The 13,343-nt window shown below is 40.1% G+C and overlaps 1 protein-coding gene across 1 annotated transcript in view; it reads left to right on the top strand.

The window, feature by feature from the left end:
- The window catches only part of hcn4 (hyperpolarization activated cyclic nucleotide-gated potassium channel 4), a 57,692-nt gene that overhangs the window by 22,889 nt on the left and 21,460 nt on the right, over positions 1 to 13,343 (top strand). Inside the window, exons 3-4 of the mRNA XM_085907984.1 lie at positions 2,165 to 2,326; positions 6,256 to 6,474. Coding sequence (XP_085764110.1) covers positions 2,165 to 2,326; positions 6,256 to 6,474 — 381 coding nt within the window. The remainder of the gene's footprint in view (positions 1 to 2,164; positions 2,327 to 6,255; positions 6,475 to 13,343) is intronic.

The raw sequence follows: 13,343 nt of genomic DNA on the forward strand, positions 1-13,343 counted from the left end.
ATAGCACAATTTTATTTTTATTTTAAATCCTTGAGAACTCTACACCTGACTTACTAAAAAAATGCTTTAAAAATTGTAAACAATTGCAAATTAGTCCTATTCATTGACCAGCACCTGTAAGTGTGCCACAAATAGCTTTTTGCTTAAATTTCCTTCCATTTGACTTAAAAGCAGTCATTTCCCATCTGGAAATACGATTTGTGAAATGAAATGAAAAATATATCAGGAGCTTTGTGATGAGACAGGAAAATGAGGGGTACCTCATGATTTATTCAATTGCCACAGAAGTGAATTGAACACTTTTAAGTTTATGGAATGCCATTACAGCAGTGACAGGAAATTGGACATCCTGCAACAACGTGCAGTGTTTTTTTTTTTCCAAACCACTGCATTTAAAGGAAGATTACACCCTTAATAAAAGGGAAACAAACAAAAGCGCACAGGGCTAAACATCAGTAGGAAGCAAATGGGCAGGAAAGAGTGGCGTGTTTTTTTGTGTATCAGTCATCCACTCTTGAGAAAAGCTGCCCGACGCTTGATTCGCACCCTGGCGCACTTTCACAGGCGCTCTTCCATGATGGAGTTACAATGATGTGATTTGAAGGTAGAGCGTCGGCGGCGGTGGCGGCTCCTCTCGCATCGTCCCGACAGAAGCACAACACCGGCCGCCTTGTTCATAACACGCGAGCAAATAAACACGCACAGGAATAGAATCAACAAGCAGGGAAGTCAACAACAGACACTTTATTCTATTAGATGGTTGATTTCCCACTCCGAAGTTCCAATGAACATCATTTAAATCCATTACAGGTGATCAAATAAGCATGAGAAACATAAGAATAATTTCAAGCAAATCAATTCCACAACAACTGACAATTTCTTATTACTGCAGCGAAACAACAATTGTTCCCTGCAGGAAAAAAAATGCAATAATCTTTTTATTAACTGAACAGGCACTTTTAATTTCATGTTGTCTTTTGTGATCATCATAAAATATTTTAACCACATTTGCTATTGAACTCAGTCTTAGTTTTAAAGTTTTAAAAGTAATTTTTTCATGTCATCCTTTTAATGCATACTTAAAATCAACATCAAATCATGACAATGTTACTTCAATATTAGTAGATCCTCACAAATTTAATATGCCATACAAGTGAAAATACGTGAACCACAGTTATTAAGAGGAGAATATATTTTATGCACTGTCTGACATTGAATTGATTTCAGACCTTAAACCAAACAGACAACAAAAACAACAGCAAACTACACTTACAACTGTATTTATGCATTTAATGGACAAAAATGACCAGATGAAAGGGTTGATGTCATCATTTCTTGCTCACAACCAAGATGAACTACGCAGTCTGAGTCGCAAGCCCTTAAAAGGCCCTGAGTGGATTTTAATCAGGTGTAGAGCAGTTAGCCGTGCTCTTCTGTGGGATTAAGAGGCTTTCCAATGGCCACGGCCATTAAAATCTACACCAGCCCACAAGTCCTGCAGCGCCTTGCGAGTATATTTATCATTAGGATTAACAAACCCTGCCCGTGAAACAATCTCGGCCCAGGAGCGCCGTTACCTCCGCCCTGGCTTGCCATTATTGTATTTGGCTGAGTGGCCGATGATAGGAGTGATTCAGCAAAGTCACCCTTGGGAAAACAGGGAAGCGTCTCCCTGAGGAGGCTTGTCAGAACATCTGCATGTACCTGCTCGTCTATGTGTCGAAGGCTTTGGCTTTGCGAGGCACTTTAGCAAAATGTAATTAACCTTTCACTACTCCCCATCCCTACAACTGAAACGTCCATCCATCCATTTTCTACCGCTTAGCCGGAATCGGGTTGCAGGGTCAGTAGCTTCAGCAGACTTCCCTCTCCCCAGCCACTTCATCCAGCTCATCCCGGGCGATCCCAAGCCAGCTGAGAGGCATAGTCTCTCCATCGCGTCCTTGGTCACCCCCCCCCAGGGTCTCCTTCCACTGGGACATACCCAGAACACCTCATCCAATCAGATGCCACTCGAAAGACCAAAGAATGTTGCCTCCCAAAGAATTTCGCATCCACTGACGCCACCACACAAAGGATCAATCCCTTCAGCGTACGGGAATACACCGTGCTTTACGATCCCCTGAGATTCTGGGAATTTAATTACCTGCTTTTCTCCTTGCAGATCTTCCACATGACCTACGACCTGGCCAGCGCCATGGTAAGGATCGTCAACCTTATCGGCATGATGCTGCTTCTTTGCCACTGGGACGGCTGCCTGCAGTTCCTGGTGCCCATGCTGCAGGACTTCCCAGCTGACTGCTGGGTGTCCAAAAATAAGATGGTGGTAAGTGTTTTTCCTGCGTTGGTATCCCAACCCCTCTGTGTGTTCCTGCCTGATCCAATCAGACGATACTCCGACTTATCTCCTTCATCCACCTCTGTAATTACTCCACTAAAGCCCTTTAGCATCCTGTGAGACCTTGTCTTGCGTATCTGTCATCTTAAAACCGAAATTAAATCAACTGTATTTGTCAGCCAAATGTGCCCACATGCAATCAATTTTGTGAAATGTGCATTGATTTTATATTTGATTCTTAAATGATACCTTTTAACGTTTATCGTTTTATCGTCCTTCCAATTTCTGGAACTACATTTCTTATATACAAAAGCTTCCGTGAAAGACGGCGAACGTGTCACGACCAAATCGGCCGTGTATCCAATAGCCTCACGTTACCTTAGCATGCGACAGGTTACCCACCATAATTTATAGCCTATTTTTGTGAGGCCAAGAAATTGATCAGTGTGCTACCCCGCTTCCCTTTCAGTGTACATCCCAATGAATCAAACGTACATTTAACCTCTACCTAACGCCACTGAGGAGACTGCTTCCCTAAGTGATGGCTCATCAATATATGCGCGAAGGTCAGCGTCTCTCGGAAACCACCGGTGCCATTGTGTGCCGTGTGTTAGTCATCACTGGGAAATTTATAAAAAATAAAAGTGATGGTGCGTGTTGGAATACAGGCGGCGCAGATTGAATAGGCTTATTGGTTTCGACCCAACAGGCACCTCTTAGAAGTGATTACATTTGGTGTTAAAAGCAGCCTTTGTGCAAAGGGAAGGTCTCAGCCAAGAGAATGTCTGCAGAATTTGATGCATCAATAGATATTTGTGTGAAGCATTTTCGTGTACGATCCACAGATGCCTTTTGGCATTTACTTGATAATCTGGCATGTTGTTTCCAAGAACATCACATTTCTTGTAATTATGATCATTATTTTGAGAATGAAAGGCATTTTTTTTTCTTGAAAATTTTAGATTCCCCGAAAGTCCTTCATCTTCAAATGAATTATTATTGTGTTCGGGTAGCTAACAGATAAACACAGTCAGCCTGCCTCTGCTTCTTATTGGACCAATTGATGGTGCTTTCATCAATCCATTTTGCTGTCTTTATAGATGTTCTAATTGTAGTTCTATCACAAGGTTTATATGCATGGCCTGATCTGTGTGTAAATTTGCCCGTCTTGACACACAAGTCCAAATTGATAAATCCCATACTTGACTTGGGAATGTTGAAACGCACGCTTTACGCACACTTGTTAAAAGAGGCCCCCTGGATAAGCTTAAAGACGATTTCATATTCTTACAAGAAGCAACAACTAGTGTTCAGCAAAAGTAGTTTGTGGCGCATAGAAGAAGTTCAGGAATAGCCAAAGAGTAATTGATTTGGCCTGTGTCAAATAGTGAGCCGTCCTTGAGGTCCGCGCTCTTGTTAGCATTTGACGCTAACCAAAGTGGCTGAATAATTGATGTAATCGAAGGGAACGGCGTTGAGCAAATACTACGGCGAGAGCCCACTCTGAGGAGAATATACGGCTCGCAGTCAGCTGTGCGTGCCAGAACAGATGTCACATGAGTAGTTACATCGCTCAAGGTATGATGTATTTGGTTCATCATGCCTCGGTGCCTCGCTGACATGCCGAGCACTCGTTTGCTCCGTACGCCTCCCCTTCCATCATGAGAAACGACAGATGTTGCACACCCATTTCCCTTGAGATGTTGCACAGTTTAGCTAATTTTAGCCTACAATACGTGCCTGTCGGCGTCAGAATTTTTTTTTCAGTCATCAGACTTCCGACCTTTTGCCTGGATTGACACTGCAGGTGTAAATTCAACAAAATGTAAGCACGGATACACACAATGTTGTAGAACAACCCCGTCAGCTAATTGTTATTCAAGATGAGTTTTTAACACGGAAAAGGGAACTTGTTTATAACCTGTCTGTACACTTTAAGTAATCTGAATGACCGTAAATGTGCTTCGGTCGGTGCTGCTGAGTTGGTTAGCAACAATACTGAAATGGGCTTCACAGTTGACTCTAAATTGTAATTGATGTGAAGGTGTGAGCCTGAATGTTTGCTAGGCGTATGCATCTCACTACTAAAAGACGATTCATATCTCGATACATGTAGTTTGATACAATTCAAGGACTGTTCGATTTTCAATCAAAACCGATTTTTCCAATTCGAATAGTTTTTTTTTTTGTTACACCCCTATAGCAAGGACTTTGCATTTGGTATTTTGTAACCTCGTTTAGCAACACGAGAGAACCGAAATGTTCAACATCCTCTTTCATTCGGATGTCCCCGAGCTGAGCAACAAAAAATATGCACTCTAAATCCTGCGAGATGGAAACATGAAGCTTCTCATCCGGCAGCTCTTTTTTTTCTTTCACACACTAAATGCTGTCTAATTAATTGCATTAACTAGAAGAATAGTTCTCAGTGTGACGGAATAACAAATAAATCTTCTGCTTTTTCCATTCCAGGCTATAGCAGCCCCCTCCCTTATTACCTGGGGTTCTGCATTACTTCAATTCTGCTCGAGTCATTGAAGTCGACATCAGTATAATATTTCTTTTCAAATTAAAAACATTTCTCAGGTGTTTTAATGAAATGTCTAACATGGTCAAAATACCCCGAGTTCTAAGAATAACAGCGCACGAAACAGTTCTGAGATCTGTAAGAGCTCTCTTGTCAAGTAAACAGTGGCTTCCTCCATGGCATCCATTCTTGTTTACTCTTTTACTTATCATCGATTTGTCAAGATGGCAGCGCGTGCCAGAGATTTCTGTAAGTCTTTAGCCAGATTTTTCTTTATCTCATCGAGCATTCTGCGGCATGCTCTTGCAGTCATCTTTACATGACAACCGCTCTTAGGAAGAGTCTCAACAGTGCTAGATTTTCTCCATCTGTTATGATGGACAGATTTAGAGATATTCCTGTGACCCTTTTCAAGATGGGTTCAGGTTCTGTTCACATCAGGCAATGTTTCTTGACAACAGAATACTGGTGTGGAGTTTTTATTACGTCGGGTAGATTTTTGATTGGATCCCAGGTTGGCAGGACGATTGACGCTGAATAAAAGCATACGATATATACTATGTCGTATCAACTGATTCTTGATTGTCTTGATTTGATGCTCACTGAGCTGGATTTGCTGATGTCGCTTTCAGTTAATAATTTAACAATATGGTGGATACTGCTTTGCTAGTTTCTGCCAAATGTGTGCTGGTCTGCTTAGTTTTAGACATGATAATGGTTCCATGTAATAAGAAATACTACAGAGACCCAACTATGTGAATACAAGCAATTAAAAAACAACTCTGTCATGGTATGTGCACTCTGCGATACAAATTTTTAGACCTCAAGCCTCCGCCATTATTTCACCGGGTCATCGCTTCCTACCTTTCCACGAGTGGCGCTAATAAAATGGCTATCTCCGCTTTTTTTTTCGACTGTGGAAATTAGTTTGAAAGCAATTTAGACATGTCAACTCCCAGGAGAAATTTCTATTGATTGACCATGAACTACCACAAAGATCTAAAGAGGGTAAAAGAAAAAAAAATGTGGAGGCCATTTATCTACAAATAAGAAAACCCGGCGAGAAATGGCATTTTTTCTAAATGGCTGACCTAGTTTCCTGCCACACACGCCAGCGTCTCCCGTGTGTGTCACGCCTTATTCGCCTGTGCTCGGGCTCCCGTTTTGCACGTTTGGGCCCAAAATGTCGGATCGGTGCCTTTGCATATTGAGGCGGCGCACTCTGCCAGCTGCCTCAAGTGGACAGCTGCCATTGCTTTGCGTCTTTGAAGAAGGCGTGCGGGCGAGCTGGCGAAGAGCCCCGCTGACATTTGAACGTGCCTTTGACTGGATTAGCAAGATGGCGGTATGCATTTACTGTTTGTTTGTTTGTTTTTTTCCCCCCCTGCAGAACGACACGTGGGGACAGCAGTATTCCTACGCCCTGTTTAAAGCCATGAGCCACATGCTGTGCATCGGCTACGGCATGTATCCCCCGGTGGGCATGACCGACGTATGGCTGACCATCCTTAGCATGATCGTGGGCGCTACGTGTTACGCCATGTTTGTGGGCCACGCCACCGCCCTCATCCAGTCGTTGGACTCGTCACGACGGCAGTACCAAGAGAAGGTGAGTCAAAAGAAAGGTTGTATTAGGATGAACTCCCATTTAATGCTTAGGAGACGTTCCAGAACCAAAATCAGCCATTTTAAAAAACTTTTTTTTTTAAATAAAAACAAATATATAAAAACAATCTATATACATAAAATATATATTTTCAAAATAAAATCATGATATAAGTATATAACATCAGAAATATACAATATAAAAATATAGTAAAATATTTTTTTTAAATAAAAACAATCTATAAAAAATATATACTACATAAAATATATATTTTCAAAATAAAAACATGATATAAATATATAACATCAGAAATATACAATATAAAAATAAAGAAATGTATTTTAAAAATAGATTTATCCTTCCCCTTTACCCTTATGCACTGCTAGCCTTGAGTTCCGCAACTCACTTTCAAAAAGTATCTACCTAGTCCATGAAATGGTACAATGTATAAAGTAGCGTAGAAAAGTCCACTTGTGTGCTGAGGCAATCAAGTCAAGCACCATTGAAGCAATCAGGATATAATAATACGTTTGCACTATGATCCTGGCGGCCACTGCCGACCGATCTCCCCAAACATAGTGTGCCATGCGGTTTGGAACATTGTCTTCTCCGTATCCAAGTCTTGCTAAATTAATATTTGGAAGTATATAGTCCAGTTAAACACATGCGTGATCTTTAGAAGAATTGCAAGCAGCAAATGTGTGATACCATGGAATACTGCACTGAACATAGGAATTCCCATCTCACTATGAACCGCCTCCAAGATTTGATGTGCCCTTTTGTGTACTGTCAGGTTTAGTCATGCTCACCTTTTTCCCATCGTCAAATAGCTTTCTCATCCTACAATGTGTCAAATGTTTTGACAGTTTAAAAAATCTCACTGAGCATCCGGCAACCTGAAGTTGGACCGTCTGTCTCCAGTAAGATGCTTTGCTAAGCAGACCATGATTTTTTCTATTTGGGCAACCTCATGCGGCGAGGAACCCCAGCATTCCCACTTTGTTAGGGAGGGGGGGAAGCCCCGACAGCTGGCTCATTGAAGCCGCCTTCCACAGGCGCCCGGCGTGGGCGATAATGAGCTGAGCTGCCGGGCTGCCACATTTCTAGCCGTCTGTGGCGCGTGGGAGAGAATAGATGGGAGGGTGGCCTCCGTCGGATGTTGGTCTCGCTTATATTCAGAGGGTGGATGAGAGGGAGTGAAAGAGCTTCGATGATGTAATGGGACTTACAGGTAGCGCAGAGTGGACGTGTTTAATGTTTCACCTTCACGGCCAGGATGACTCGTGCCACTAATACAACGGATCTGAACGGCAACGTGCTGACAGTTAAATCTCAGCTTTTGTTTTGATTGGCGGTATTAATGTATTGCTTCGAGAAAGTTAGGTTTCACAGGAAAAATAAATAAAAAAATCAAAGTGTAATTTTAGTATCATTCCTAAACAGCTGGCATGTTCCAGCATTCTTAAACGTCCTAAAGCCACATTTTTCATTTTCTGGGTTCACTCACTACCTACCTAAAGATCCTCAGGAATCCCCCTCGCTGCTCACATGAAAACACCCCTGCACTCTCGCAGCCTGCAGACAGGTTATTTCTGCGGCAAGCAATTAAATTTTAAGATGGCGGGTTCTCCCGTTTATCTTTTTCGCACACTTTGGTGATAAGACGCTCTCTACCGTGCACTGCAAGGGGGCTCTTTGCCAATGCCGTGTTTCGGAATTGAGAAGGGTTTTATAAACATGAAATATGCATAAATTACAATTAAATATGCATATTAACTACAAAAAAGCATACAAAATATGTTACTAATATACTGAATATTATTGACGTAAGTAATTGTGGAATATTTATATTAATTCATAATATAATAATTGTATACAGTCCCATTGGAAGATGCTAAAAACGTAATTAGCAACATTGATGAAGAGTCCTCGTGTCGACTTGGCGACTCATTGACTTATTGTGTTGTAAATTCAGCCGGAGCTAATATTATGAAATTAGCGGCATTTACTTAACTTCATCAAGCAAAGCCCAACAGCCAGTATCAACTAGCAACATGTTAATCAACACAGATGCCTTCACACTGGTCATTTGCATATTATGTGGTGGATTCCTTTCTTTAATAGGCCATAAGCTCATAAAAATGTGACCTGTCACAAGCATTTAATGCATGTTAATGAACTTGCAAAGTCAGGCTCAGGGAAGCACCGGCATGCGGTAATTCTAGCTCCCATAAACACATCTTTAACACCATAAACTGTGAGAGGCATTAGAAGGACGAGCAAGCAAGGTGAGGTACTTAAAAGTGCATATAGGCTGGATAATGGCACGTCTTTATTGGTGCCATGAAACTAAACACATGTTCATGGTTGATACCTCAGCCAAGATCATATTAAATTTAAAAAAAAGTCTTCATTGCAATATACTATACTGTACTGAACATTGAAGGCCAGACTTGTGTTATAAGACAGGTTTTATTGCAATTGTAAAAGCATCATAAAGAACTGCAACAATGATTTCATTTTATATGTCTGCTTCAAAAGACATACATTTTCAAATAAATGCTTTTTGTTGATTTAAAAAAATAAAGATTAAGTGGAAATAATCATTCAACCAAATAAAGGGATTTGCCTGAAGCAGCGGAATAAATATAGAAAATAAATAAATAAATAAATAAATAAATGATTGAATAAATAAATAAATAAATAAATAAATAATTTGGGCCACTAAAAATATTAAAAAAAAGTCGGTAATGTTTGTGTAAAAGCTGTAGAAGTCATATTTTTATATTTGTGATAGTAATTGTGGGTATTATTTAGATTGCATTTGATTGGACTCCATTTTACCTTTCTGCTCGTAGCTGAGAAGATTTAAAGTCCGTGTTTATGCAAAGATATTCAAACCATTTCTAAATTGTTTTGTGTGGCATGGTGATTGAGAGGTTTGAGTGGCCGGTAATTGGAAGATCGCTGGGTCGATACCGAAGCCCCCAGTCGGTTTCGATGTTGCGTCATCACAGTGAATTTCCTTACTGTGGGAATGGGAGGGATTATCTTTTCAGTTAGATTACTTGCAAACTCAAAGTATTTTTCCCTCACGCTGCAGACATTCTATTTTATTTATTCATTTTGCTGTACTGTTGTTTGCATTTATTGTGTCGGGGAGGTGCAAAACTAATGTCCGGGCACATCTCAGTTAGACTCCAAGATAGCCGCAACCCCATCTTTGATAAACATAACATCTAATCCCTCTAATTATAATTTAGTATTTTGGAAAAGATCAGGCAAGAACACACACCTCTTCTACTGCCTAGTGGTAAAGTGTGCAGAGCTACATTCTGGATGGAAAAAAAAAAAGGATTTTCCATCAGACTTTTGTCGTAGCTCACGAAAATCAAAGTTTCACATTTTTCCGTCCGGGACATTTGAACAAAAAAAATCTCCAAGCTTTTCACATGGGAAAGAGCAGGAGACGATGGGGGGAAAAAAACACTCTGCTCTCAAAGATGGTAAAAATTATCATCAGAAAACGACGGTATAATCTTTCCTGAATAGAATTCTATTACAATATGGCACCAGGAGATAAATGCCCGCGCTGTCAGAAGCGAGCAAGCCGGCTTAAATGGGCTCTTAAATAGGAATCAGGCAGCCTGTTAACTGTTCCACAAAGTAAGAGAGCCGGGCAATCACACGAAATACTAAAAAGGATGAGGAGTTGAAGTGTGGCCCCCACTGAGATGAGAAATTGCATTATTAGGTTCATTTTCACATGCAGCTTGCCAATCCTGCGCCGTGTGTAAATAGATTGTGGAAGACACAAAGCGAAGCTGGGAAATAAAGTAAAGCAACTCATCCTTTGACCGACGCGTAATGGAGAAGGAATAAGAAGGTGTGTGAAGAGCGACACTGTCACTTAGTGGCATTTTATAGGTATTGATGTTTTAATAAGTTCAAATTAATGTATTTTTACATAGAATATCGATATTTCAGCACAGTTGTTGGTTCCTTAGCATTCTTTTCACAATCAAGCATAATGTGAGTAGTGCTATCAATATTAATCGGTTAATCGACAACTATTCGATTATCAAATTAATCGACAACTATTATCATCATATTTAATTTTTGTTTATTCATAAAAACTTGGCTTTTATGTTGAATGAAAACAGAGTTTTGTAAAACAATAACCACATCAATAGGAGAATCAATTTCAAAATGGTTGGTGGGTGCTCTTTCATGTTTAGTTGTTGTTCAGTTCTTTTTATGATTAACTAAACAACATCAAATAAACAATATTTGGTTAATAAACAGTATATGGGAAAACATTTCGTCATCCACTTTTATGCTAAACAAAGTTTTATCAGGGTATTCGATTAAGCGATGGAATAATCTAAAGAATAATCAATTCTAAAAATATTTGTGACAGCCCATAATGTGACTGATTCACATTTCATTTTGGTCTGGTTCTCAAAGGAACAGGTTGGTACTTGCAAGATGGTTCTATCTTGTATGCTAAGAAAAGGTTGTATCCGATTATTCGATTAAACGATGGAATAATCAATTCTAAATATATTTTTGACAGCCCATAATGTGACCAATTCACATTGAATTTTGGTCTGGTTCTCAAAGAAACCAGATTGTTACTTACAGGATGGCTCCATCTTGTATCGGCGGTACAGAAGAGAATTCCATCTGTGCAGATTGGGGGCACAAGATGGCTGCACGTGTGCACGGGGCACGCTTGCCATTCCGGCTCGCCTATAAGCCGCCGCCGCTTATCTTCATCTATGAAAATGGAAATGTACGATGGGAAAGGGGAGGGTGGGTTGGATGTGGGGGCGCTGCAGAAAGAGGAGATAATCTCCCTCATTTGTGTCTCGTTACTCACGGACGCTCTGTTATACTTGAACTTTTCACATCAGAGCTTTAACACTGGTGTCGGATGGCGCTATAGTTAATTCCAAGAGGGACGCCGTCCATTGAGTGGCTTGTTGAGACACGTCGGTCCCAAGCGTGTTCACTTCAAATTGGACCATGCTGCCCCTCCCATTTAAATCTCTAATTAACACTTGGCAATTAAGCAAGTTTCCTGCAGAGTGGGGTGAGTTAATAAGCGATCTCAAAATGAGCATCTGTGGAGCTCAACGAGCTCTCAAACTTGGCCAACCAAGCCACATTTATACATCAGCAAATATTCTGTAATATTGACTGCTTTAAAATAAAACGAAACGAATTTCATTTTGAAACAAAAATATTTTCTTCAATAAAAAGGCACGTATTGTACTGTACCATAAAAACTGTTTATAAAAATTGCGCCCCAGAAATTGTTAGTTATCCATTTTTTGATTTATTGAAGAAGAATTGGATTTTGGAAATTGGAGATACAATTGGAGATACAATAAATGTTTCTTGTTGGACACCAGCAATATTTGCAAAACAAACAACACGAGAGAATCCAAATTTTAACAATTTAGGGAAAAAAAGACACCCAGTGTAGGAATGATCCTTTTATGAAAACGATGTTTGTCTTTGGCCAAAAAAGCGTGTCTATAATCCACAGAGGATACAATCAACCCAAGGACACAGCTGTCAACAAGTTGAAGAGCTTAAGTCTCATTCTGCCTTACAGAAAAAGCCACTCGCTTCTCATTAGTCCAGACCTGACTGACGACGGTAATTTAACACGTTTTCATTCTTCAGTCTGCCATGCAGAGTTATAGCCCAGTCCCAGGACTGTTAATGTACCCACGGGGTCCACACATTCAATCTTAAGTTTTGTATATCATGTATTTACTTATCTCCACTCTTGATCAGTTTTTAGATCACTATTATTCACGTAGTATAAAATACAAAAACAAATTATTATCATTATTACTATTGCAAATGAATCAAATGTATTGACTTATTTTAATCGAGCACATTCACTGCTTTACCCTTACAAAGTTGTTTCTGAAAATGTAATGTTTGACGCAGCACATACAAAGATTAACATTGTGGAGATATAATAGTATAAAATAACCAACCAGGCCATCAGTGGCTAAATGCAGGATTTCAAAAGCACAGAACAAAACGGAGCCGACCACCGCATGTGGCACTGTCTGCATGTACACATCAATCGAAAAACAAAGCTATGCGACAGTATTTTAATGAGGCCTTTGTTCCTGCCGCTGACTTTTGACTGAGCCACACAAGGTTAGCAAGAAGGTGACAGAGCAGTGGGTGGAGGGGTGAGCAATAAATGTTTAGAATGTATAATCAAGTGGCTGACATCTAAATGAATTATTCACATCGTAATAACAACAACAACAAAAACATCAGCGTTTGCATAGAGAGCTGCACGGGACCAAGTGGAAATGGGGGAAAATAGGAACGATGTCATATACATATACATTACTAACGGTATCATGCGTGACTATTTCATTCTGTAGACTAGAATTTCTGTAAAATACGGTAATTAACACTCAAAAGGATATCAGTGAATCCAGGGACTATATTCTACATGAGTACAGAGAAAAAAAATCCTTTTTAAGAGTAATTTTGGGTGGAAATGAGCTCATGAGCGTTAGCTAACATAGCATATTCGCAATTTCACCTTCAGCGGTACAATGGGATGAAAACATAAAAAATATTGTGATTGTTAATATAAAAGTGCACCATGTATAATGTTCTCATCACATTTGTAGATTTGTCCAAGTGGAGTGTCAAAGCAGGGACGGTGGTGGCGGCTGCGCGGCAATAAGCTAATTTCCTGTCAAGCAGGAAATCATCTCGTCAGCTCATAGGTCGCTTTCTTTACATCTGTCAGCCTTCGCGCAGCACTGATTAACATACTTGGCCGGTGTCGTGCACTCGAAGGGATTTGAAAAGGAAAAGCATGG

This window comes from Syngnathus leptorhynchus, chromosome 3 (genome assembly GCF_054491065.1).
Source record: "Syngnathus leptorhynchus isolate UIUO chromosome 3, UIUO_Slep, whole genome shotgun sequence".
Lineage (NCBI taxonomy): Eukaryota > Metazoa > Chordata > Actinopteri > Syngnathiformes > Syngnathidae > Syngnathus > Syngnathus leptorhynchus.